The 27,042-nt window shown below is 46.7% G+C and overlaps 2 protein-coding genes across 30 annotated transcripts in view; one reads left to right on the forward strand and one right to left on the reverse strand.

Moving 5' to 3' along the window:
- Positions 1-20,203, forward strand: part of PSPH (phosphoserine phosphatase) — a 40,475-nt gene extending 20,272 nt beyond the window's left edge. For 20 of the 29 annotated variants that reach the window (XM_054495583.2, XM_054495587.2, XM_054495584.2 and 17 more), the window contains 5 exons: positions 9,448-9,606; positions 10,930-11,064; positions 13,108-13,253; positions 15,318-15,466; positions 19,407-20,203. In XM_054495583.2, coding sequence (XP_054351558.1) covers positions 9,467-9,606; positions 10,930-11,064; positions 13,108-13,253; positions 15,318-15,466; positions 19,407-19,514 — 678 coding nt within the window. In that variant the 5' untranslated portion in view covers positions 9,448-9,466 and the 3' untranslated portion in view covers positions 19,515-20,203. The remainder of the gene's footprint in view (positions 1-9,447; positions 9,607-10,929; positions 11,065-13,107; positions 13,254-15,317; positions 15,467-19,406) is intronic. The other 9 variants (XM_063668361.1, XM_063668365.1, XM_054495593.2 and 6 more) reach the window with 1 other exon arrangement.
- The window catches only part of NIPSNAP2 (nipsnap homolog 2), a 48,195-nt gene continuing 36,292 nt past the window's right edge, over positions 15,140-27,042 (reverse strand). Inside the window, exon 10 of the mRNA XM_054495581.2 lies at positions 15,140-15,359. Within this exon, the coding sequence (XP_054351556.1) occupies positions 15,313-15,359 (47 nt within the window). The 3' untranslated portion in view covers positions 15,140-15,312. The remainder of the gene's footprint in view (positions 15,360-27,042) is intronic.

Below are 27,042 nucleotides of genomic sequence, written 5' to 3' on the forward strand. Positions count from 1 at the left end.
TCTTGTAGTCCTCAGTTTTTTGTTGTTGTTTTTTGTTTTCACACAAAGTCTCGCTCTGTCGCCCAGGCTGCAGTACAATGGTGTGATCTCGGCTCACTGCAACCTCCACCTCCAAGGTTCAAGTGATTCTCCTGCCTCAGCCTCCTGAGTACCTGGGATTACAGGTGCCCACCACCATGCCTGACTAATTTTTGTATATTTAGTAGGGACAGGGTTTCACTATGTTGGCCAGGCTGGTCTCAAACTCTTGATCTCAAGTGAGTTGACTGCCTTGGCCTCCCAAAGTGCTGGGATTACTGGTGTGAGCCACCGCACCTGGCCATCACTGTGTGTGTTTCCCGTCTTTGTATCCACATGTACCCAGTTTAGCTCCCACTTATAAGTGAGAACATGTGGTATTTGGTTTTCTGTTCCTGCGCTAATTCACTTAGGATAACGGCCTCCGGCTGCATCTGTGTTGCAGCAAAGGACATGTTTTCATTCTTTTTTATGGCTGTGCTGGCTTTTTTGTTTTTTTAGGCTGGGCATGGTGGCTCACACCTGTAATCCCAGCAGATCACCTGAGGCCAGGAGTTCAAGACTAGCCTGCCCAACATGGTGAAACCTCATCTCCACTAAAAATACAAAAATTACCTGCGTGTGGTGGCACAGGTTTCTGATCCCAGCTATTCGGGAGGCTGAGGCATGAGAATCGCTTGAACCCAGGAGGCAGAGATTGCACTGAGCCGAAATCATACCACTGCACTCCAGCCTGAGCGACAGAGCAGGACTCCATCCCTAAAGAAAAGATAAAATAAAATATAGTGTAAGTGCATGTGCTGGGGATCCCAGCCCTTGTTACAGGGAACCTCTTTGACTCTCCTCTGATTCAGAACCTTTTCAGAATCTACTGTGTAGTCTTTTTTTTTTTTTTTCTTTTTTTTTGAGATGGAGTCTCGCTCTGTCGCCCAGGCTGGACTGCAGTGTGGCACAATCTCGGCTCACTGCAACCTCTGCCCCCGAGGTCCAAGCAATTCTTCTGCCTCAGCCTCCCCAGTAGCTGGAACTACACGCACGTGCCACCACACCCGGCTATACTTTGTACTCTTTCAATGCCCGGGGACCTGAACAAATTTATCCCTACTACCAAAGCAAATAAGCTTGGTTCTCGCAACTATGCGTGACCTTCACAACCTCTGTACAGGCTTTTATTTTTTCTTACACAGGTGAAGATAAGAGGTCAGTCCTAACAAGGTGAAAGAAGTAAGGTGATCTTAGAAGCCTCTTGAAAGATACAGAGATTAAGAAGTTGGGAAAGTGTTTCTTTGGGCAAGGAGATTTTTTCCTCTTATCCAAAATCAGGCCTCCGAAGGCTGGCCCTGCAGGAAAGCTTGCTTTTGTACTTTGGAACTAGGGATGAGAAGGCCTTGTCAGCAGTGGCTTTTTTTTTTTTTTTTTTTTTTAATCAGTTGGTCCTTTGTTTGCCAAGAGATGAACTAGCTGGGGCCAGCCAGGCAGAAGTTCTGTTCTGAGCTGCAGAAGGCAGTGGTCTGGATGGGGCCTGGGAGCCGCTGTGTCTGAGAATCTGAGAATAGACCTTCCCACCAGCATGTCTTCTACCCCGGCCCTGCCCTCTCCCTCTCTGTTAGAGCCAAATATGAAGAATCCAGAGTCCATTCTCCGGCAATGATTTTTCTGTGTGTGGAATTCTAATGTACACAATTTACTTTGAAGCAACTGACCTTACTCAGCAGATTTTTCTCCCCTATAGCCACGAGAATTTTAAATACACATAGATTGTAAGTCACTCCTGGTGGAGACAATGAAAAGAGGAGGAAATTGGCCAGGGGTGGTGGTTCACACCTGTCATCCCAGCACTTTGGGAGGCCGAGGCAGGTGGATCACTTGAGGTCAGGAGTTTGAGACCAGCCTGGCCGATATGGTAAAACCCCATCTCTACTAAAAATACAAAAGAATTAGCCAGGCGTGGTGGCAGGCGCCTGTAATCCCAGCTACTCAGGAGGCAGGAGAATCGCTTGAACCCGGGAGGCGGAGGTTGCAGTGAGTCGAGATCACATCACTGCACTCCAGCCTGGGCGACAGAGTGAGACCCCATCTCAAAAAAAGTAAAAATAAAAATTAAAAAGGAAGAAATCAAAAGTGTACAGGGAGGTACACCATTTTGCAGAGCAGGATGGGAAGAGCTAAAACGAGCTGTGGCTGAGTTTGCTCTGCTGCCCAGTCAAGCAGGGAGGGAGTGATACTCTTGTAACCCAGTGGGTGAAGGCCATCTCCCCTGGCCTGACCATTTCATGGGCAGAGTTAAGGTCCTAAAATCCAGCTCACTCTCCGAGGGAGGGTGTGGAAAAAGAATCAGCTTTCCAAGTAAATTCAATGTAAAGTGAGTCTCTAACATTCTATTTTGGCCAGCACGGTGGCTCACGCTTATAATCCCAGCACTTTGGGAGTCCAGGATGGGAGGATCATTTGAGGCCAGGAATTCAAGACCAGCCTGGGTAACATAGTGAGACCTCATCTCTACAAAAATAATAATAATAATAACTTAGCTGGGTATGGTGGTGCGTGCCTGTGGTCTCTGCTACTCAGGAGGCTGAGGCAGGAGGATTATTTCACCTAGGAGGTTGAGGCCGCAGTGAACTATGATTATACCATTGGCACTCCAGTGTGGGCAACAGAGTGAGACCTTGTCTCTAAAAAAAGCCAAAAATATTCTGTTTTCTCCTTGGGACCACATTACAATCCAGGAGGCAGGTGTCAACAATTCTGAGCTGTAAGTCAGGCCTAGTGTTCAGCTGGGGATGTGTAAATCAGTTCTCACTTATAGTGGAGGAAATGTACATTTCCTTTCAAACTCAAGGCTGATGGTCTTGCTTTTTTTCTTGAGACAGGGTCTCACTCTGTCACCCAGGCTGGAGTGCTGTGGCCTGATCTCAGCTCACTGCACCCTTGAACTCCTGGGCTCAAGCCATCCTCCCGCCACAGGCCACAGGTGTGCACTACCATGCCCCACATTTTTTTTTTTTTTTTTTTTTTTAGAGGAAGAATCTTGCTGTGTTCTCAAGAACTGATCTCAAACTCCTAGGCTCAAGCGATCCTGCTGTCTTAGCCTCCCAAAGTGCTGGGATTATTACAAGTGTGAGCCACTGCGCCCGGCCAATCTCATTGAAGCTATTGCTAGTGTCAGTGGTTGGAAAGAGGTTCAAGTACCTGGTTTGCCTTTTTTTTTTTTTTTTTGAGATGGAGTCTTGCTCTTGTCGCCCAGGCTGGAGTGCAGTGGTGGGATCTCGGCTCACTGCAACCTCCGCCTCCTGGGTTCAAGCGATTCTCCTGCCTCAGCATCCTGAGTAGCTGGGATTACAGGCACCCAACTAATTTTTGTACTTTTAGTGGAGACGGGGTTTCACCATGTTGGCCAGGCTGGTCTCGAACTCCTGACCTTGTGATTCGACTGCCTTGGCCTCCCAAAGTGCTGGGATTACAGGCGTGAGCCACCGCTCCTGGCCAAAGTAACTGGTTTTTCAAACATGGCCAGTAATTATTTGTCTAATCATTTCGACAAGACTGGAAGCCTCTTGAAGATGGCACCCATGCATTATGCATTCCTCTTTGGATCTTGTGTCAGGGTCCCTGGGGACTGGCTTTGAGGTTCTGGTGCCCATCAGTCATTCTCAGGAGCATTGCCCATTCTTAGTTATGTTGTGTTGCCTCATGCATCTTCTTTTTTGTTGTTGTTGAGATGGAGTTTCGCTCTTGTTGCCCAGGCTGGAGTGCAATAGCGCAATCTTGGCTCGCCGCAACCTCTGCTCGCTGCAACCTCTGCCTCCCGGGTTCAAGCGATTCTCTTGCCTCAGCCTCCTGAGTAGCTGGGATGACAGGCATGTGGCACCATGCCCAGCTAATTTTGTGTTTTTAGTAGAGACGGGGTTTCTCCATGTTGCTCAGGCTGGTCTCGAACTCCCGACCTCAGGTAATCCACCCGCCTCAGCCTGCCAAAGTGCTGGGATTACAGGCATGAGCCACCGCGCCCGGCCTTCTCATGTACCTTCTTAAAAAGTTCTTTAGCTTGTCCCACTTATCTCATTTTAGCTCCTCTTACACCATTTGTCTGTTTCTGGCTTCCTCTTCACTCACCTATGGTTCATTCTCCATTCTTAGTGGAATTGCACTACAGTAAGTGCTGCTTCTCTGCTGATAGACCTGCTGACTTCAAGGTCTTTACAGTGAGCCTGCCTGGGCATGTAGTATGAATTAGCTTGATTCCTGCTGGTCCAAAGCCAAATGACTGGTTTCTTTTTATTTTTTATCTTCTTTTTTTTAGAGAGACAGGGTTTCACCATGTAGGCCAGGCTGGTCTCAAACTCCTAGCCTTAAGCAATCCACCTGTCTTGGCCGCCCAAAGTCCTGGGAACAGGTGTCAGCCACTATGCTGGCACTTGTTGAGTTCTTTTTTTTTTTTTTTTTTGAGATGGAGTCTCGCTCTGTCACCCAGGCTGCAGTGCAGTGCAGTGGTGCAATCTCGGCTCACTGCAATCTCCACCTCTCCACCTCCCCACCTCCCAGATTCAAGCGATTCTCCCGCATTCAAGCGGTTCTCCCGCCTCTCCATCCCAAGTAGCTGGGATTACAGGTGTCTGCCATCAGGCCTGGCTAATTTTTGTATTTTTAGTAGAGGTGGGGTTTCACCATGTTGGCCAGGCTGGTCTCGAACTCCTGACCTCAGATGATCCTCCTGCCTTGGCCTCCCAAAGTGCTGAGATTACAAGCGTGAGCCACTGCAGCCAGCCCCTTGTTGAGTTCTTAATAACTGCTTAGGTTCAACTCTATTTAATTCATAAAATATTTAATTCATGAAACATTTAACTAACACCTATTGGGTGCTGGGTGCAGAGATAGAAGATAATTCAGCTGGAGCGATTGACTGATTTTCTGGGTTGATGGGGAGGAAATAATGTAGTATAGGGGAGGCCACTTGATCTGCACCGTGAAGAAGTAGGACTTTCTTCATGACATGGGGGATATGGTGATTCTAGGCAGAGGAGCAGCATTTGAAAGGGTGTAGAGGAATAAAAACACATGACATAGGCCGGGTGCGGTGGCTCATGCCTATAATCCCAGCACTTTGGGAGGCCAAGACAGGTGGATTGCCTGAGGTCAGGAGTTCGAGACCAGCCTGGGCAACATGGTGAAACCCCGTCTCTACTAAAAATACAAAAATTAGCCAGATGTGGTGGCACGTGCCTATAGTCTCAACTTACTCAGAACGCTGAGGGAGGAGAATTGCTTAAACCCGGGATGGGGAGGTTGCAGTGAGCCGAGATTGTGCTGCCGCACTACACTCCAGCCTGGGTGACAGAGCAAGACTCCGTCTCAAAAAAAAAAAAAAAAAAAAAACAAGTCCTTAGTATTCCTTGAGCCGTAAATGGTGTGTGTCACCAGGCACGGTTGCTCACGCCTGTAGTTCCAGCACTTTGGGAGGCCGAGTCGCATGGATCATTTTAGCCCAAAAGTTTGAGACCACCCTGGGCAACATGGTAAAACACCATCTCTACTAAAAATACAAAAAATTAGCCAGACATCATGCCTGCCTATAGTCCCAACTGCTCAGGAGGCTGAAGTGGGAGAACCGCTTGAGCCAGGGAAGCAGAGGTTGCAGTGAGCTGAGATTGCACCACTGCACTCCAGCCTGGGTGACAGAGTGAGGCCCTAACTCAAAATAAAAAAAATGTGTGTGTGTGTGCATGCGTGCATGTGAATAATGTGTGTGTGTAAAAATGTGTGTGTGTATGTGTATTTGTGTGGAATGAGGTTGGTAAAATACGTAGGCATAGGAGCCAGATCGTGAAGGGCATAAATTATGTAATAAAGACATTATGTTAATCGCCGGGTACGGTGGCTCACATCGGTAATCCCAGCTCTTTGGGAGGCCGAGGCAGGAGGATCATTTGAGGTCAGGAGTTCGAGACCAGACTGGCCAACATGGTGAAACCATATCTCTACTAAAAATGCAAAAATTAGCTGGGCATGGTGGCATACACCTATAATCCCAGCTACTTGGGAGGCTGAGGCAGGAGAATCGCTTAAACCTGGGAGACAGAGGTTGCAGTGAGTTAAGATTGTGCCACTGAACTCCAGCCTGGGTGACAAAGCAAGACTCCTTCTCAAAAAAAAAAAAAAAAAAAAATTTATTAATAGACACTGAAATTTGAATTTCATTTTTATTTATTATTATTCCTTTTGAGACAGGGTTTCACTCTGTCACCCAGGCTGCAGTGCAGTGTCATGGTCGTAGCTCACTGCAGCCTCAAACTCCTGTGCTCAAGCAATCTTTCTCCCTCAGCCTCCTGAGTAGTTAGGTCTGTTGGTGCGTGCCACTACACCTGGCTAATTTTAAAAATACTTTTGTAGAGATGAGGTCTTGGTATGTTGCCCAGATTGGTGTTGAACTCCTGGCTTCAAGTAATCCTCCCACCTCAGCCTCCCAAAGTGCTAGAATTACAGGCGTGAGCCACTGCAGCCAGCCTGAAATTTGAATTTCATTAGTTTTTACATGTCAAAAAAAATTATTCTTCTTTTGATTTTTTTTTCAACTGTTTAAAATGTAAAAATCAGCCAGGCATGGTGGCTCACACCTGTAGTCCCAGCTACTCAAGAGGCCAAGATGGAAGGATCACTTGAGCCCAGGAGTTTGAGGCTGCAGTGAGCTATGATGGCACCACTGCACTCCAGCCTGGGTGACAGAATGAGATCCTGTCTCAAAAAAAGTAAAGTAGGCCGGGCGCGGTGGCTCACGCTTGTAATCTCAGCACTTTGGGAGGCCGAGGCGGGCGGATCACGAGGTCAGGTGATCGAGACCACGGTGAAACCCCATCTCTACTAAAAATACAAAAAATTAGCCAGGCGTGGTGGCAGGCACCTGTAGTCCCAGCTACTCGGAGAGGCTGAGGCAGGAGAATGGCATGAACCTGGGAGGTGGAGCTTGCAGTGAGCGGAGATCGCACCACTGCACTCCAGCCTGGGCGACAGAGCCAGACTCTGTCTCAAACAAACAAAAAAAAAAGTAAAGTAAAATAAAATGTAAAAATCATTCCTACTTGTGAGCCATACCAAACCAGGTGGCAGGGTGGATTTGGCCTACAAGCTATAGTTTGCTGATCCCTGACTTAAAATATTTTTTTTTTCAGGTCAACTTAAAATGGCATTATTCTGCCAACTGTATTGGTTGGAAATCAGTTGAGCAGTGGGTTGTTCAGCTGCTTTGAGTCTGTTTTTAACTGCAGTCTATTCTAAACATAGATTACTTACATCATCTGTGTAGCCTTGTATATGACATATTAGTCTCTGATGGGAGGCTGGTCTAGGCAATCTTGAGGGTCCCTTTCATCCTAATTCTAGTCCAAAGATTTTCTAAAAAATAAAGGCCAGGCATGGGGGCTCATGCCTGTAATCCCAGCAATTTGGGAGACCTAGGTGGGAGGATTGCTTGAGTCCAGGAGTTGAAGACCAGTATGGGCAACATAGCAAGACCCCCATCTCTTCAAAAAAAAAATTTAAAAATTAGCCAGGCATAGTGGTGCACACCTGTAGTCCCAGCTACTTGGGAGACTGAGGCAGGAGGATCGCTTGAGCCCTGGATTTGGAGGCTGCAGTGAGCCATGATTGTACCACTGCACTCCAGCGTGGGTGAAAGAGTGAGAACTTGTCTGAAAAAAAAAAAAAATTGGTTTTGACTCTCTGTCCTCTGCAGCTTCTGTAGCAGTGTGCCTCCCAGAGTTTCTTCCTGTACCTTCACCATTTTCCTTCTCCTTCCCAGGCTCAAGTCAGGACATAAAGGTGGTGGTCCTGCAGGCTCTGTCCTTAGTGCTCTTCTCTTCTCCCTCTCTCTATTCTCCCTGGACTTTATTTTTATGATTTTTTCTTTTCTTGAGACAGGGTCTCGTTCTGTGGCCCCATGCTGGAGTGCAGTGGCGTGATCTTGGCTCACTGCAATCTCCGCCTCCCAGGTTCAAGAGATTCTCCTGCCTCAGCCTTCTGAGTAGCTGGGACTACAGGTGCATGCCATCCTGCCCGGCTAATTTTTGTTTTTTTAGTAGAGATGGGGTTTTGCCATGTTGGCCAGGATGGTCTTGAACTCCTGGCTTCAAGTGATCCTCCCGCCTCAGCCTCCCAGAGTGCTGGGATTACAGGCGTGAGCCATCGCGCCCAGCCTCTTCCTGGGCTTTAATCAGACCATGTCTTCAACTAGCCCCTGTACATTGGCGACATTGTATATGTTTAGCCCTCATATTTAGCTCTGACCTTTTTCCTGAGGCTTAAAGCCTTTCCTAGTATCTGGAAGTTAAAGTCTAAACTCCTCAGGCTGGCCCTAGGACCTGCTTAGTCTGAACTCCTGATGCACAGCCAGGCCCCTGGGCCAAGCCATGGGGTAGCTTCCAGCAGGTCATCTGCTTCCTCCTCCTTGTCTTTGCTCACACTCCTCCCTCTGCCATCACAAGCCTCCCTCCTCGTCTCCACCCCCCTCCCTCTCCTCCCAGCAAATGCCAAATCGATGCTCTGCCCTTTGACAACCCACTCAGAGGGCCACTTACCTGTCAGATTCAGCTCAAATACCTGCGCCTCCTTGAAGCCTTTTTTTTTCTTTTAGTTAGAGTCAGGGTCTTGCTCTGTTGCCCAGGCTGGAGTGCAGTGGCACGATCTCAGCTCACTGCAGCTCTACTTCCTGGGTTCAAGTAATTCTCCTGCTTCAGTCTCCCAAGCAGCTGGGATTACAGGCGTGCACCACTACGCCCAGCTAATTTTTTGTATTATTATTTTTAGTAGAGACTTGGTCTCTCTATGTTGCCCACACTGGTCTTGAACTCCTGGCCTCAAGCAATCCTCCTCCTGCCTTAGCCTCCCAAAGTGCTGGGATTACAGGGATGAGCCACTGCGCCCAGTCTGAAGCTCTGTTTCATAGATAAGGCTAAACATTTTTCCTGTGTTCCCATAGAGCCTTATGCACACCTCCGCTTTAATGCTTGCTTCCTCGCTACAATTAGGTCAAAAATATATATATATATATATATATAAAACTAAAAGAAAAGAAAGAAGGCTTCAAGGAGGCACAGGTATTTGAGCTACTCAGGAGGCTGAGGCACGAGAATCACTTGAACCTGAGAGGTGGATGTTGCAGTAAGCCAAGATCGTACCACTGCCCTCCAGCCTGGGCAACAGAGTAAGACTCCACCTAAAAAAAAAAAGAAAGAAAGAAAGAAGAAACTGGTGTAGTGTGGGAAGTAAACAAAAAGAAAAGGAAAAACAAATGAATCTGTGAGTACACTCTTATGTGGCCTGCACTGACTATGACACAAATTAGATTGGCTTAGTAGGCAAGGTGGGATCTTTTCATAATTTTATTTGATGTCTTTAAATACATTTATCTTTTAAATACATTTATCTTTTTTCTTGTAGAAGGAAAATTCTTCCAAGGATGGTCTCCCGCTCAGAGCTGAGGAAGCTTTTCTACTCAGCAGATGCAGTGTGTTTTGATGTTGACAGCACAGTTATCAGAGAAGAAGGAATCGATGAGCTAGCCAAAATCTGTGGCGTTGAGGACGCGGTGTCAGAAATGTAGGGATAGCATTTATTCAGTTTATGAAATGATAAAGAATTTCTAAAGAGTGACTGTTTTGGATGAAGTGCTAGACCCTGGCTATGGAACATGAGCACTAGGCTTTTTCTCTCATCCCTTAGAGCTGAATTTGACATATTCATTCGTTTATATAAATATTTATGGCAAACAAACCTGGATCAGGGGAATGATGACCGTCACTAACTAAAGAAGATGGCCTGGGGGGCGGGGCCCAAGTGTCCAGTGGCTTTGTGTCATGGTTGAAAGTGTGGCCTTAGTGGTTCCCTGGAAAAGTTCAGAGTCTCTTGGTGGATCCTGGGTCAGAGCCCCTCCCTCCCTCCTGCCCTCCCACCCTGAAGCTGGGCACCTCCCTCTGCAGTCTCAGTCCCCCAGTCATGCACCATGTCATTTTCTTTTTTTTTTTTCGAGACGGAGTCTCGTTTTGTCGCCCAGGCTGGAGTGCAGTGACACAATCTCGGCTCACTGCAACCTCTGCCTCCCAGATTCAAGCAATTCTCCTGCCTCAGCCTCTTGAGTAGCTGGGATTACAGGCGCACACCACCACGCCCGGCTAATTTTTGTATTTTTAGTAGAGATGGGGTTTCACCATGTTGGCCAGGGTGGTCTCAAACTCCTGACCTCGTGATCTGCCCACCTTGGGCTACCAAAGTGCTGGGATTACAGGCATGAGCTGCTGCACCCAGACACTATTTCATTTTCAACTGCCTTTCATGGAAGAATGTTTAACCTTTGGTCTCTTTCTTGATTTATGACAGCTCACAGCTTGCAAGAAAAATACCTATGGATAGGCTGTGTGCCTTTTTTTTTTTTTTTTTTAGATGGAATCTAACTCTGTCATCCAGGCTGGGGTGCAGTGGTGAGATCTTGGCTCACTGCAACCTCCGCCTCCTGGGTTCCAGCAATTCTCCTGCCTCAGCCTCCTAAGTAGCTAGGATTACAGGCGCGCACCACCAGGCCCGGCTAATTTTTGCATTTTTTTTTGTAGAGATGGGGTTTTGCCATGTTGGCCAGGCTGGTCTCAAACTCCTGGCTTCAGGTGATCTGCCCACCTCAGCTTCCCAAAGCGTTTGGGATTATAGGCATGAGTCACTGCACCCAGCCTGTTAATGTTATTTTCAAGCAATCCTTCAGAAGTTTATTCCAAGGCCTTGCTCTCATAGTAGCAAAGCCTGTCTGTTGCACACTGGGGCTCTTGGTAGCATCTTCCTTTTGGTGGATGTCGTGCAGACCCGGGGCAGTAAGGCATGTTAACCTCGAGGACATCGGACCTGGCTGGCCTGACTGTTGGGTCTCCCTCCTAGGACACGGCGAGCCATGGGCGGGGCAGTGCCTTTCAAAGCTGCTCTCACAGAGCGCTTAGCCCTCATCCAGCCCTCCAGGGAGCAGGTGCAGAGACTCATAGCAGAGCAACCCCCACACCTGACCCCCGGCATAAGGTAAGAGGAGCCCCTGCTCTAGGTGTATTTCAGCACCAGTGTTGAGGGGCACATCCTCCTGAGAGCATCTAACTATTCCTTTAGAGCACCCTCTGGGTGGTTTATTTATTTTCATTTTAATTTTTTAATTATTTTTTTAAATTTTATTTATTTTTTCAAGATGAAGTCTCGCTGTGTCACTCAGGCTGGAGTGCAGTGGTGCAATCTCAGCTCACTGCAACTTCTGCCTCCCAGATTCATGCAATTCTCCTGCCTCAGCCTCCCGCGTAGCTGGGATTACAGGTGCCCACCAGCACACCTAGGTAATTTTTGCATTTTTAGTAGAGATGGGTTTTGCCATGTTGGCCACACTGGTCTTGAACTCTTAACCTCAAATGATCTGCCTGCCTGGGCCTCCCAAAGTGCTGGAATTATAGCTGTGAGCCACTGCACCCGGCCTATTATTTTTTTTTTTAGAGTCAGCGTCTCATTCTGTTGCCCATGTTGGAGTACAGTGGTATAATCATGGCTTACTACAGCGTTGAACTCCTGGGGTCAAGTGGCCCTCCCACCTTAGCCTCCTTAGTAGTGGGGACTACAGGTGCATGCCACCATGCCCAGCTAATTTTTTTAAAAAAATTTTTTTGAGAGACAGGGTCTCGCTTTGTCACCCAGGCTGGAGTGCAGTGGCATGAATACAGCTCACTGCAGCATCAGCCTTCTGGGCTCAAGGGATCCTCCTGCCTCAGCTTCCTAAGTAGCTGGGACTACAGTCGTAGGCCACCATGCCTAATTATTTTTTTAAAATTTTCTATAGACACAGGGTCTCACTGTGTTGCCCAAGCTGGTCTTGAACTTGTGGGCTCAAATGATCAATTTTCCCACCTCAGCCTCCCAAAGTGTTGGAATTATAGGTTTGAGCCACTATACCCAGCCTTTAAAATATTTTTTGTAGAGATGGGGGTCTTGCTATGTTGCCCAGGCTGTTCTCAAGCTCCTGGCCTCAAGTGATTTTCTACCTTGGACTCCCAAACTGCTGGATTTAAAGGCGTGGCCTGTGTGGTTATTTTGGCACTTACACGTGGTCTTCTGTGGCCGGTTGTCTGGTCCTGTCTGTTTCTGCCTTTCCTCTTTCTCCAGGGAAAACCTAAGCTTTCCTTGTTTGTCCTCATCTTGTGTTTTTCTGGGTCCATGGGCAGAGTAGAGTTCTGGAACGGTTTCCTAAAGTAGCCAAACCCTACCCACTGATTTCTAAGTGCATTTAGAAAAACATATATAAGGCTGGGCATGGTGGCTCGTGCATGTAATCCCAGCACTTTGGGAGGCCAAGGCGGGCAGATCACCTGAGGTCAGGAGTTCAAGACCAGCCTGGCCAACATGGTGAAACCCCATCTCTACTAAAAATACAAAAAAAGTTGGCCAGGTGTGGTGGCTTACGCCTGTAATTTCAGCACTTTGGAAGGCCGAGGTGGGTGGACCATGAGGTCAAGAGATCGAGACCATCCTGGCCAACATGGTGAAACCCCATGTCTACTAAAAATACAAAAATTAGCTGGGCGTGATGGTGCGCATCTGTTGTCCCAGCTACTTGGGAAGCTGACGCAAGAGAATCACTTGAACCCAGTAGGAGGAGGTTGCAGTGAGCCGAGATCGCACCACTGCACTCCAGCCTGGTGACAGAGACAGAGCGAGACTCCATCTCAACAAAAAAAAAAAAAAAAAAAAAAGTAGCTGGGTGTGGTGGCAGGTGCCTGTAATCCCGGCTACCTGTGAGGCTGAGGGAGGAGAATCGCTGGAACCCTGGAGGCAGAGGTTGCAGTGAGCCAAGATCGCACCACTGCACTCCAGCCTGGTGACAGAGACAGAGCGAGACTCCATCTCAAAAAAAAAGAAAAAGAAAAACATATATAAAACATTAACACCCCAGGCAGTATACCTTGTCAAATATACCTCAGGCAAATGCATTCAGGAGAAGAAAATATATCTTATTTCCCTCTTCATGTTTCGTTTTGTTTTTCCTTTTGTATTACTCAGTGTTTGGTATTTTGTATTTTATTTTTGCAGGGAGCTGGTAAGTCGCCTACAGGAGCGAAATGTTCAGGTTTTCCTAATATCTGGTGGCTTTAGGAGTATTGTAGAGCATGTTGCTTCAAAGCTCAATATCCCAGCAACCAATGTATTTGCCAATAGGCTGAAATTCTACTTTAACGGTAAGATGTTAACGGTAACATGTTCCCTTTCTTAGCAGTTCCATTATTCAGTATTCTGGGTAATGTCTTTTGGAATGCAACTTGAACAGTCACATCAGAGTTAAATATTGAGATGAATGGTTCTCTGAATTGATGTCTTTTGCCCTTTGGTACCCTTTGCTCAGCAAAATAGACTTAGGTCATCACCTGTCCTAGCTTTGGTATCTATAACATCACCTGTCTGTACATAAATGTCTGCATTTCGTGAAACATTAATTCCTACAAAGCCCCCTATGACTTACTTTGCTGTATGTTGTATTTCAACTTTATGGGAGCTTCTATGCACTTGAAGAAATTTAGACTCAAGAAGGAGACTTTTGGCTGGGCATGGTGGCTCATGCCTGTAATCCCAGCACTTTGGGAGCCTGAGGTGGGAGGATTACTTGAGGTCAGGAGTTCAAGACCAGCCTGGCCAACATGGCGAAACCCCAACTCTGCTAAAAAAAAAAAAAAAATACAAAAATTAGCTGGGCGTGGTGGCACATGCCTACAGTCCCAGCTACTTGGGAGGCTGAGGCAGGAGAATCGCTTGAAGCTGGGAGGCGGAGGCTGCAATGAGCTGAGATCTCGCCACTGCACTTCCAGCCTGGGTGACAGAGTGAGACTCTGTCTTTAAAAAAACAACAACAAGACAGAGACTTTAGAAGGGAGACTTTTGTTAACGGATTACTGAACTATAGCCCTTGGGGAAGCCTCCTGTCCCCTCTCTGGTGCGTAGCAGTGCCACAGCTGTTATATTATCTCAGATCACCAGTTACATCAAGGAGTGACTGATAGCGATTTTTTTTTTTTTTTTTTTTTGAGACAGGGTCTCACTCTGTTGCTCTGGCTGAAGTGCAGTGGCTCCATCTCAGCTCACTGCAGCCTCTGTCTCCTAGGTGCAAGCGATTCTCCTGCCTCAGCCTCCCAAGTAGCTGGGATTACAGGCGCCCACCACCAAACCTGGCTAATTTTTGTATTTTTTTTAGTAGAGTCGGGGTTTCACCATGTTGGTCAGGCTGGTCTCAAACTCCTGGCCTCAGATGATCCACCCGCCTCGGCCTCCCAAAGTGTTGGGATTACAGGCATGAGCCACTGTATGTTAATAGAACATTCTTGAATGATCTAGAGATAGAGATCATTGAAAAAAGAAGTCAAGAATGAGGGTAGTAATTACTGTAAAAATAGAAATAATTGATCAAAAATAAGCTGGAATTTCCTCTTGGGTGACATAATATATTAACATTTTAAATTTAATATATTAAGGAAGGGTGTGATGGCTCACGCCTGTAATCCCAGAACTTTGGGAGGCTGAGGCAGGCTGATCATCTGCGGTCAGGAGTTTGAGACCAGCCTGGCCAACGTGGTGAAACCCGTCTCTACTAAAAATACAAAACTTAGCCGGTGTGGTGGCATGCGCCTGTAATCCCAGCTACTTGGGAGGCTGAGACACGAGAATGGTTTGAACCTGGGAGGTGGATATTGCAGTGAGCCAAGATCATGCCATTGCACTCCAGCCTGGGCAACAAAGTGAGACTCCGTCTCAAAAATAAATAAATTAATTAATTTGATATTACTATTTTATGGTGTTCTGCCACCTCAACAAGGTTTGAGAATTACTGGAAGCTTAAAGGATACAACAAATTCACTCCTAGGTATTTATGACCTAATAGAGCCATCTCTACAATTGATATTTGTAATTTAAAAGCAAAGGTTGGCTGGGTGTGGTGGCTCACACCTGTAATCCCAGCACTTTGGGAGGCCGAGGCAGGAGGAGCACATGAGCCTAGGAGTTCCAGACTAACCTGGGCAACATACCAAGACCCCATTTCTGTAATCATAAGCATAATCATAAAAGGAAATAAAAGCAAAGCAAAGCTTGTTTATTCCCAGGAACAGGTGTGGAGCTCCAGGCTGTCTGACTTTACCAAGGGCCATTTTTAGCCTTCTCAGTGACATTTAAGTGAAGATATCATCTATGCAGAAAGCTGGCACTGATCACATACTTCTCTGGGTCTTTAACCCTGTTTTTACTGCTCTTTTAAGGTGAATATGCAGGTTTTGATGAGACGCAGCCAACAGCCGAATCTGGTGGAAAAGGAAAAGTGATCAAACTTTTAAAGGAAAAATTTCATTTTAAGAAAATAATCATGATTGGAGATGGAGCCACAGACATGGAAGCCTGTCCTCCTGCTGTATGTATTAAGGATGCTAATATTTTTTCAGGTTGTACTTTTGTTTTATTTATGTATTTATTGTTTCTTTATTATTTTTGAGATGGAGTTTTGCTCTTGTTGCCCAGATTGGAGTGCAGTGGCATGATCTCGGCTCACTGCAATATCCACCTCCCGGGTTCAAACCATTCTTATGTCTCAGCCTCCCAAGTAGCTGGGATTACAGGCACACGCCACCATGCCAGCTAAGTTTTGTATTTTTAGTAGAGACGGTGTTTCGCCACGTTGGCCAGGCTGGTCTCAATCTCCTGACCTCAGGTGATCTGCCTGCCTTGGCCTCCCAAAGTGCTGGGATTACAGGCATGAGCCACCGTGCCCCGCCGTACTTTCGTTTTAGACAGCTGATTCATCCTATAATCCCAACGCTTTGGGAGGTCGAGGGAGGAAGATGGCTTGAGCACAGGAGTTTGAGACCAGCCTGGGCAAGATAGTGAGACCCCATCTCTACAAAATAAATAAATAAAATAAAATAAAAACAGCTGATTTAGAACTACATAAGATTTAAAACAGGAGTTAAACAAAAACAACTCTCATTACAAGATAAAAATGAAATAATAAAAACACATTCAATCTTGTTTTGTCAACTTTGTGCAAACCCAAGAAAAGTTGTGAATAAGGAACTAAAAACCTTTTAAAACTTTTAACAATGCCTTATCCCTGTAGGATGGGAACCACCTTTTAGCCTAGGTGTGTGCTCAATAAGTTGATTTCATTTCCCCAAATAATACCATCAACAACTCATAACCAAGATTTTAATGACATTTTATACTTGATATACTAGTTCCTCATACATTACCTCATTTAATCTTCATAACAGCCCTGTGAAGTCAAATATTATGTTTTGTTTTGTTTTTCTTAGACAGAGTCTCACTCTGTCACCCAGGCTGGAGTGCAATGGTGTGCTCTCAGCTCACTGCAACCTCTGCCCTCTGGGTTCAAGTGATTCTCCCACCTTAGCCTCCCAAGTAGCTGGGACCACAGGCGCATTCCACCACCCCCAGCTAAGATTTTGGGTGTTTGGTAGAGGCAGAGTTACGCCATATTGCCCAGGCTGGTCTCAAATTCCTGAGCTCAAGCGATCTCCCCCGCTTTGGCCTCCCAAAGTGCTGGTATCACATGTATGAACCACCATGCCCAGCCAAATACTGTGTTCTTCTTACTGATAGGGGAACTGAGGCTTGCAGAGATTATATGATTTACCAGTAACATATCAGAGCATTTTATTTTTATTTACTTATTTATTTTTTGGAGACAGGGCCTTGCTATGTTGCCCAGGCTGGAGTGCAGTGTTGCGATCATAGCTTATCACAGCCCTGAACTTCTGGGCTCAAACGATCCTCCCACCTCAGCCTCCTGGGTAGCTGGGATTACAGGTGTGCGCCACTGCATCCCACACCACCACAGCATTTTATTCCTCTGAATTAACGTCATTTTCTGAGACTAGCAGAGGTTTTATTTATTTTTTGAGACAGGGTCTTGCTCTGTCACCCAGGCCAGAGTGCAGTGGCGCAATCTCAGCTCATTGCAGCCTCGACCTCCCAGACTCAAGCGATCTTCCTATCTCAGCCTCCTGAGTAGCTGGGACCGCAGAAGCATGCCACCACACCCATCTAATTTTGTTTATATTTTGTAAAGATGAGGTCTCACTATGCTGCCCAGGCTAATCTTGAACTCCTGGCTTAAGTGATCTTCCTGCCTTGGCCTGCCAGAGTGCTGGGATTACAGGTGTGAGCCAACATGCCCCGCCAGGGATTTTATTTCTAAGCATTTTAAAATCAATGCTATATATATATATACACACACACATATATACACACACACACACACATATATAAAGTATATATATACGTCTATGTGTGTGTGTGTGTGTATATATATATAATCAAATGCTATATAGCAAGTGTCATAAATATCAAATGTGTCCATTTCACATAGGGCTTTGCCTTTGCCATGTCATTCTAACGTAAGAAAAACTACACCAAAAATATAGTGTGGCCAGGCGCAGTGGCTCACGCCTATAATCCCAGCACTTTGGGAGGCTGAGGCAGGTGGATCACCTGAGGCCAGGAGTTTCAGACCGGCCTGGGCAACACGGTGAAACCCGGTCTCTACAAAAATACAAAAAAATTAGCTGGGCGTGGTGATGGTACCTATCATTGCAGCTACTCAGGAGGCTGAGGCACGAGAATCACTTGAACCCAGGAGGTGGAGGTTGCAGTGAGCCGAGATCGCGTGACTGCACTCCAGCCTAGGTGACAGAGCAAGACTCCATCTTAAAATATATATATATAGTCCGGAAGTTTTTACCCCTAGTTTCCTGAAATCTGAAAATAGGGATTGTCGTAAAAAAAAAAAAATTCATACTCTTTGTGAATTGTCTAAAAAAAAAAAAAAAAACCATTGTGAATGATGAATGAAAAAGGGTTAAAGATAACCTTTTTGGCCAGGCGCGAAGGTGACACACTCCTGTAATCCCAGCACTTTGGGAGGCAGAGATGGGCGGATCACCTAAGGTCAAGAGTTTGAGACCAGCCTAGCCAGCATGGCAAAACCCTGTCTCTACTAAAAATACAAAAATTGGCCAGGCGTGTTGGTGGGCGTCTATAATCCCAGCACTCAGGAGGCTGAGGCAGGAGAATCTCTTGAACCGGGGAGGCGGGAGGTTGCAGTGACCTGAGATCGTGCCACTGTACTCCAGCCTGAGCATGACAGAGCAAGACTCCATCTCCAAAAAAAAAAGTTCCAGCCAGGCTAGAACTGCCTGGCAGGTGATCTGCCTGCCTAGGCCTCCCAACGTGCTGGAATTACAGGCATGAGTCACCACACACAGCCTTTGAATCTTTTTTTTTTTTGACAGAGTCTCACTCTCTCGCCTAGGCTGGAGTGCAATGGCGTGATCTTGGCTCACTGCAACCTCCGCCTCCCGGGTTCAAGCAATTCTCCTGCCTCAGCCTCCCAAGTAGCTGCGATTACAGACGTCCACCCCAATGCCCAGCTAATTTGTATTTTTAGTAGAGACAGGGTTTCACCATGTTGGCCAGGCTGGTGTCAAACTCCTGACCTCAGGTGATCCACCCGCCTCAGCCTGCCAAAGTGCTGGGATTACAGGCATGAGCCACCACACCCAGCCGCCTTTGAGTCTTTTTACTGTTAGCTTAGATAATTTATAACCAATGTTGGGGTTGTCTAAGTAGTGAACATTGGGCTACTAGTTTAATGAGGAATACACAAAAGTAAAATGAAGAGATTTCTCAGGGAGCTCCCAATCTCATTTTCAAGAAATGACAAAATCAGCCAGGAGCAGTGGCTCACGCCTGTGATCCCAGCACTTTGGGAGGCCGAGGTGGGAGGATTGCTTAAGCACAGAGGTTCAAAACCAGCTGAGCAACATGGCAAAACTCCATCTCTAAAAAATTATTCAGGGATTGTGGTGTGCACCTGTCATCCCGGCTACTCAGGATACTGAGGCAGGATGATCACTTGAGCCCAGAAGTTCAAGGCTGCAGTGAGCCATGACTGTGCCACTGCACTCCAGCCTGGGTGACAGGGTGAGACCCTGTCTCAAAAAACAAAAAAGGAATGACAAAATTGGATGGGTGCAGTGGAGCATACCTGTAATCCCAGCACTTCGGAAGCCAACGCAGGAGGAGGTTGAGAGCAGCCTGGCAACATAGCAAGACCCTACAAAAAATAAAAAAAAGTAGCCAGGCGAGGTGGGGCACACCTGGAGTCTCAGCTACTCAGGAGGCTGAGGCACGAGAATCACTTGAACCCAGGAGGCAGAGGTTGCAGTGAGCCGAGATTGTGTCACTGCACTCCAGCCTGGGCGACAGAGCAAGACTCCAAAAAATAAATAAATAAATAAAAATAAGAATCATTTCTCTCTTTTCCTACTTCTTAGGATGCTTTCATTGGATTTGGAGGAAATGTGATCAGGCAACAAGTCAAGGATAACGCCAAATGGTATATCACTGATTTTGTAGAGCTGCTGGGAGAGCTGGAAGAATAACATCCATTGTCGTACAGCTCCAAACAACTTCAGATGAATTTTTACAAGTTACACAGATTGATACTGTTTGCTTACAATTGCCTATTACAACTTGCTATAGAAAGTTGGTACAGATGATCTGTACTTTAAACTACAGTTAGGACTCCTAGAAGATTGCTTTTTTTTTTTTTATCTGTAGTTCCAGTATTATATGATGACTATTGATTTCCTGGAGAGGTTTTTTTTTTTGAGACAGAGTCTCGCTCTGTTGCCCAGGCTGGAGTGCAGTGGTGTGGTTTCAGCTCACTGCAAGCTCCGCCTCCCGGGTTCACGCCATTCTCCTGCCTCAGCCTCCCGAGTAGCTGGAACTACAGGTGCCCACCACCACACCTGGCTAATTTTTTGTATTTTTAGTAGAGACGGGTTTCACCGTGTGAGCCAGGATGGTCTTGATCTCCTGACCTTGTGATCCGCCCGCCTCGGCCTCCCAAAGTGCTGGGATTACAGGCTTGGGCCACCGCGCCCAGCCAATTTCCTGGAGAGTTTTGTAATCTGAATTCTTTATGTATATTCGTAGCTATATTTCATACAAAGTGTTTTAAGGGTGGAGAGTCAATTAAACACCTTTACTCTTAGAAATACAGATTCGGCAGCCTTCAGTGAATATTGGTTTCCCTTTGGTATGTCAATAAAAGTTTATCCATATGTCAGAACGGATTTGTGGAATTTGCAGATCTGCCTCTTGCATATTGGAATACCCAATATTTCAGGTACTGTGTTGAAGCATAAACACCCCCCAGGCAAGAAACAGGCTTAAGACTCCGCTTTGCTTAGTGCTGGGCACAATGTCCTCACCCCATGAGCCCACTCCCACTTCCTGAAGCCCTGGGACCTGGAAAGTCCTTTTTTTTACTTCTTGGGATTTGTCATATATGAAATGTTACAAAGGTTTTTTGTTTTTTGTTTGTCCTCCAATATAACAATAGAGTCTTAAACAAAAGTACTGATTAAAAATGGATATTTGGGCTCATGCCTGTAATCTCAGCACTCTGGGAGGACAACGTAAGAGGATCACTTGAGGACAGGAATTCGAGAGCAGCCTGGGCAACAGAGCAAGACCCTGTCTCTACAAAAAATAAAAACATTAGCTGGATGTGGTGGCACGCACCTGTAGTCCCAGCTACTTGGTGGGCTGAGATGGGAGGATCCCTTGAACTCAGGAGTTTGAGGCTGCAGTGAGCTGTGACTACGCCATTGTACTCCAGCCTGGGTGACAGAGTGAGACCCTGTCTCTTAAAAAAAAAAAAAAAGGATATTCGAAAATCACATAAAGTAAAAGAAATAAAAACAAGTTTTACTAATCACAAAGGCCAGCATTTTCCCCTAAATGAATTAAATATTAATAACTCCTAACAGCCTATATAAACCATTTCTTTTTTATAAATGACTTGGAAATACTCGAAAGCTAGGTTTATGTCTGTTTTGAGCAGAGCCAAGCAAGGGAAATTTGAGAACATGCTCTGAATGTGTGAGATTCTATACCCTCCCTGGAAGAAAAATGGGGGGAGGGGAAAGCCACGGGGTGAGGAAGTGGATACTGTTGGATAATTCAGTAGAAAAAGCCATAAGGTTTTAATATTGAGAATTAGTTGAAAAATTTATCATTCAACCAAATTTGGCCAAATAATTAAATAATTATTCGGCCACATAAGCAAATCAGATGAATCAAATTTCCTCCAAATCAGTTTCTGAAGAAGAGACATGAAATAGGTTTGGCGACATTTAAATGAGATTCCAAACAATGAGGCTGTTGTTCCCAACTGTGAATGCCTCCTGGCCACTCTCCTAGAAACTGTTTTGCGGTGTTTGCACTTTCAGTAATGCCAAGCTCTGGGCAGGACCAGGCATGCCAGGACCTTGAAAAGTGCTGCAAACGATGTCAGCCTCTATGCTGCCCGGTGCGCATGGCAGGAGCAGGCCATTGGTGGGCGGGTGGGAGGACCCATGCCTCCACTGGTTTTCACTGTCTGACCATCACAGCTGCTACTGCCCCACGGGTTCTTCTTGCCCACGGCCCAGATAGAGCCGATTTCTCAAGACAGGGGAATTGCAATAGAGACAGAGATTAATTCATGCAGAAGCGGCCAAACAGGAGGCCGGAGCTTTATTCTTACATCAATCACCCCGAAAATTCGGAGGCTAGACTTCTTCAAGGATACTTTGGCAGGCCAGGGGATTCGCTTCTGGCTGGGGCCATGGGGTGGGGTGGGGTGGTGGGGGTGAGGAGTCATCGGATCCAGGTGGAGCCACTGATGGTCAGAAATGCAAAAACCTGGGCCAGGCATGGTGGCACGCCTGTAATCCCAGCACTTTGGGAGGCTGAGGCGGGCAGATCACTTGAGATCAGGAGTTGAAGACCAGCCTGGCCAACATGCTGAAACCCCATCTCTACTAAAAATACAAAAATTAGTGGGGCGTGGTGGAGCACACCTGTAATCCCAGCTACTCGGGTGGCTGAGGCAGGAGAATCACTTGAATCCAGGAGGCAGAGGCTGCAGTGAGCGGAGATCACACTATTGCACTCCAGCCTGGGCAACAGGTGAAACTCTGTCTCAAAAAAAAAAAAAAAAAAAAAAAGCGAAAACCTGAAAAGACATCTCAAAAGGCCAATCTTAGGTTCTACAGTCGTGATGTAACCTGCAGGAGTAACGGGGAGTTGCAAATCTTGTGCCTGCCCTCTGGAATAATAATTGGAAATGGTGTTTATGTGTACACCTTGGGAGAATTTAGGCTTCTCTCATTCTCCTTGCCTGGTGGTCTCTCATTAGCGGTTGAGTTTTGGGGAAGGGCTATTATCTTTTTTTTTTTTTTGAGACGAGTCTCGCTCTGTCACCCAGGCTGGAGTGCAGTGGCGCAATCTTGCCTCACTGCAACCTCCACCTCCTGGGTTCAAGTGACTCTCCTGCCACAGCCTCCTGAGTAGCTGGGATTACAGGCATGTGCCACCACGCCTGGCTAATTTTTTTCTGTATTTTTAGTAGAGACGGAGTTTCACCATGTTGGTCAAGCTGGTCTCGAACTCCTGACCTCGTGATCCTCCCGCCTCGGCCTCCCAAAGTGCTGGGATTACAAGTGTGAGACACCACGCCCGGCCAAGCTATTATCATTTAAGCTATAAACTAAATGTCTCCCAGTTTAGCTTGGTCCAAGCCCAGCTATGATTAAGGACAGTCTGAAGGCTAAAGGCGAGATGGGGGGTGGTTAAAGTACATCTCCCTTGTTAGAGTTTTTGCAAACGTGGTTTCATTTGTGTGTGTGTGTCTGGGTTTTTTGTTTGTTTGTTTGTTTTTTGAGACAGAGTCTCGCTCTGTCATCCAGGCTGAAGTGCAGTGGCACGATCTCGGCTCACTGCAACCTCCGCCTCCTGAGTTCTCATTTTTCTTTTCTGGTCCATCTTTCACAAGCATGCAAAGGTGGTTTCAGAGCCCATCCACGGGGCTGTGGCCTGAACATAAGGTGGACATGAATTTGGCTCAGAGGGATCTGATCCTCCGAGAAATACTGATGACCGCATGGGACCCTTTATAAGAGGGGCTGGTCCCACAGGCTGCCCAGCTCTCAGCAAAGCGCCCAAAAGCTGCTGTCTCAGACAATCCCTGCTTTGTTGTGTTAGAGGAGTGAGTTTGAAATGATGCAAGAACTGCACTAACCCCTTTCATACTTATTGAATTCTGGACTCACTGGAAACAGCTACAGAACAGCTCTCCCAGGAGTTACGCACATGCCTACACTAGGATGGACTCAGAAAGGCAAGGCTGATTGTCCGTGTGACGCCATTGTTCATTCTGATTATGAACACCGCTTACGTAAACAGAAAAGAGCTAAGAATTGGGATCATGAAGCCAAGAGCAGAAATTTGTCAGGGTATTAAGTTGAAACAATAAAAGTCCTTTAAAGCTTTTATATGCTTAAAAAAAAATGACTTTATGCCCCCACCCACTCCATTCTCTCCTGGTTTAACTGCTGCTTATTTTTTATTTTTATTTTTTTGTTAAGACAGGGTCTCGCTCTGTCGCTCAGGCAGGAGTACAGTGGTAAGATCATAGCTCACTGCAGCCTGGAACTCCTGGGCTCAAGCGGACCTCCTGCTTTGACCTCCTAACTGGGACCACAGGTGCACACCATCACACCTGGCTAATATTTAAATTTTTTGTGGAGATGGGGGTCTTGCTATGTTGTCCAGCCTGGTCTTGAACTCCTGGCCTCAAAGGATCCTCTGTTCTCAGCCTCCAAAAGTGTTGGGATTGTAAGTGTGAGCCACTGTGCCCAGGCCTAACTGCTGGTTTAATGATTCTTCCATTTCTCTCTCTTCTACTGGAGACAAGTGTGTCTGTCTCCATGGAGGCCCACTGGAGCTGCTGGAGAGAGCGGCAGATTCCAGAGATTGGCCTCAGGAAGCGGTAACACGAACCTGATGGCTTTTGACCCTACGACCCTCAGAATCTTTAGGAGCAGCTTCAGAAAACCTAACCATGAGTCACAGTGCTTATTTTCACATTTTGCAAGGTGTTTTCATGTCTCCTCATGTGATTCTCACAGTCCTAAGGTCAGCAGTATAGAAACTGCTGTCCTTTTTTTTTTTTTTTTTTTTTTTGAGACGGAGTCTCGCTCTGTCACTAGGGCTGGAGTGCAGTGGTATGAGCTGGGCTCACTGCAACCTCCACCTCCCAGGTTCAAGTGATTCTCTTGCCTCAGCCTCCCAAATAGCTGGGATTACAGGCACCATGCCTGGCTAATTTTTGTATTTTTTGTAGAGACTGGGTTTTGCTGTGTTGCCCAGGCTGGTCTCAAACTCTTGGCCTCAAGACATCCGCCCACCTCAGCCTCCCAAAGTGCTGGGATTACAGGTGTGAGCCACCTCGCCAGCCCTGCTATCTCCTTTAACAGCTGGGAAACACCCTCACCAGAGTTCATGACTGCTGTGGGATCACATTCAGAGCTGGAACCCGAGGCAAAGATTTCCACACCATTCTGTATCTTGTAAGCATTACTAGAGAGTTAACAATTTACCAGGCCAAGATTATCCACTGCAAGTGAATACTTCACACTGTGGTCACAATTGCTGACATATGAATACAATGGAGAAATTTTCTCCCTGAGATGGAAGGTCTGTTTTGCAAAAACTTCAAGTGGTTTTCATCTATTTTTTAATTTTTTTGTAGAGATGGGGGTCTCATTATGTTGGGCTCAGGAACTCAAGATCAGCTTTACAATGTAGCAAGACTTATCTCTACAAAGAATACAAAAATTAGATAGATGTTGTGGCTTGCGGCTCATGCCTGCCGTCCCAGCTACTCAGGAGGCTGAGGCAGGAGGATGGCTTGAGCCCAGGAGGATGAGACTGCAGTGAGCTGTAATTATACCACTGCACTCCAGCCTGGGCGACAGAGTGAGACCCTGTCTCCACAGAAAAACAAAAAACCCCAAAACTGATAGTCTCTATACTTTTTCTTCTCCTTCATTCTCTTCTCTCTCCCTCTCTCCTTTTACTTCTTCCCTCCTTTCTTTTTGTTGATTTGTCTTATTATTGAACATCTATGATGTCCCAGAAAGAAACTGTAAGTATAAATTTAATAAGAAATACATTTATAGAGCAGAGCGCGGTGGCTCATGCCTGTAACCCCAGCATTTTGGGAGGCCGCGGTGGGCGGATCACGAAGTCAGGAGTTCGAGACCAGCCTGGCCAACATAACATAGTAAAACCTCGTTTCTATTAAAAATACAAAAATTAGCCAGACGTGGTGGTGCACTCCTGTAATCCCAGCTACTTGGGAGGCTGAGGCAGGAGAATCGCTTGAATCTGGGAGGTGGAGGTTGTGGTGAGCTGAGATCACACCACTTCACTCCAGCCTGGGCAACAGAGCGAGACTTCACCTCAAAAAAAAAAAAAAAAAGGAAAGAAATACATTTGTAGGCCAGGATGATGGGCACATGTCTATAATCCCAGCACTTTGGGAGGCCAAGGCAAGCAGATCACATGAGGCCTGGAGTTCAAGACCAGCTTGGCCAACATAGTGAAACCCCATCTCTACTAAAAATACAAAAATTAGCTGTGCTTGATGGCGCACGCCTGTAATCTCAGCTACTCGGGAGGCTGAGGCAGGAGAATTGCTTGAACCCAGGAGGTGGAGGTTGCAGTGAGCCGAGATCCTGCCACTGCACTCCAGCCTGGGTGACAGAGTGACACCCTGTCTCAAAAAATAAAAAAAAAATAAAAATTTGTAGTGAATTCTTATAACTTTATATTGCGTCAGCAACCTTTTGAAATTTATATTGGACTTTCTACTACCAGAAGCAGGGTTCAGTCATTCTTTTTTTTTTTTTTTTTTTTTTTTGAGACAAGGTGTCACTCTGTCGCCCAGTCTGGAGTGCGGTGGTGTGATCTTGGCTCACTGCAACCTCCTCCTCCTGGGTTCAAGCAATTCTTCTGCCTCAGCCTCCCAAGTAGCTGGGATTACAGGTGTGCACCACCATGCCCGGCTAATTTTTGTATTTTTAGTAGAGATGGGGTTTCACTATATTGGCCGGGCTGGTCTCGAACTCCTGACCTCAGGTGATGTGCCTGCCTCAGCCTCCCAAAGTACTGAGATTACAGGCGTGAGCCACCACAGCCCCGGGCCAACTCAGTCACTATTGACACTGTTTCCAGTTCTACTCCCCGATCCCCCCAGTTCCTCAGTGTGGTGGTTCCAGAAGTCTGCCTTACACAACTGCTCCCTGGTGGCCACCTTCCCGTGGGACAGTTCCATGCAGCCTGTTCAGCTGGCCCCGCTGACCCTCACACCCCACACGGACTGTGCAGATATGCTGCAGTGACCACCATTCAGTCACTGCGAGACCTCCTGGAACTCATGACTGTTTGCTTTATTTTTTGTTTTTTTTTTGGAGACAGGGTGTGTCTCTGTTGCCCAGGCTGGGGTGCAGTGGTGCAATCTCAGCGTACTGCAGCCTCGATCTCCCAGGCTCAAGTGATCCTCCTACCTCAGCCTCCCAAGTAGCTGGGACTACAGGCGCCCACCACCACGCCCAGCTAATTTTTGTATTTTTGGTGGAGACAGGGTTTTCACCATGCTGGCCAGGCTAGTTGCAAACTCCTGACCTCAGGTGATCCATCTGCTTCCGCCTCCCAAAGTGCTGGGATTGCCGGCGTGAGTCACCTTGCCTGGCCACTTGCTTGCTTTAAACCCACCAGTTAAAATCCCCATGTGAAACCTGCTTGGGTGATGCCCAGGACCCCACTAAAGGCACTGGCCCCCAAGTCTCTTTCTGACCTCCTGTGTATGACCTCCAGGAGTGTTGTGTATCCCTAGGACCTTTAAGTGATAAACTTTTTGTTTGTTTTGTTTTGTTTTGTTTTTTGACAGGCTCTCGCTTTGTCACACAGGCTGGAGTACAGTGACACGAACACAGCCCACTGCAGCCTTGACGTTCCAGGCTCAAGTGATCCTCTTGCCTCAGCCTCTCAGGTAGCTGGGACCACAGACACAGA

This window comes from Pongo pygmaeus, chromosome 6 (genome assembly GCF_028885625.2).
Source record: "Pongo pygmaeus isolate AG05252 chromosome 6, NHGRI_mPonPyg2-v2.0_pri, whole genome shotgun sequence".
NCBI classification, from domain to species: domain Eukaryota; kingdom Metazoa; phylum Chordata; class Mammalia; order Primates; family Hominidae; genus Pongo; species Pongo pygmaeus.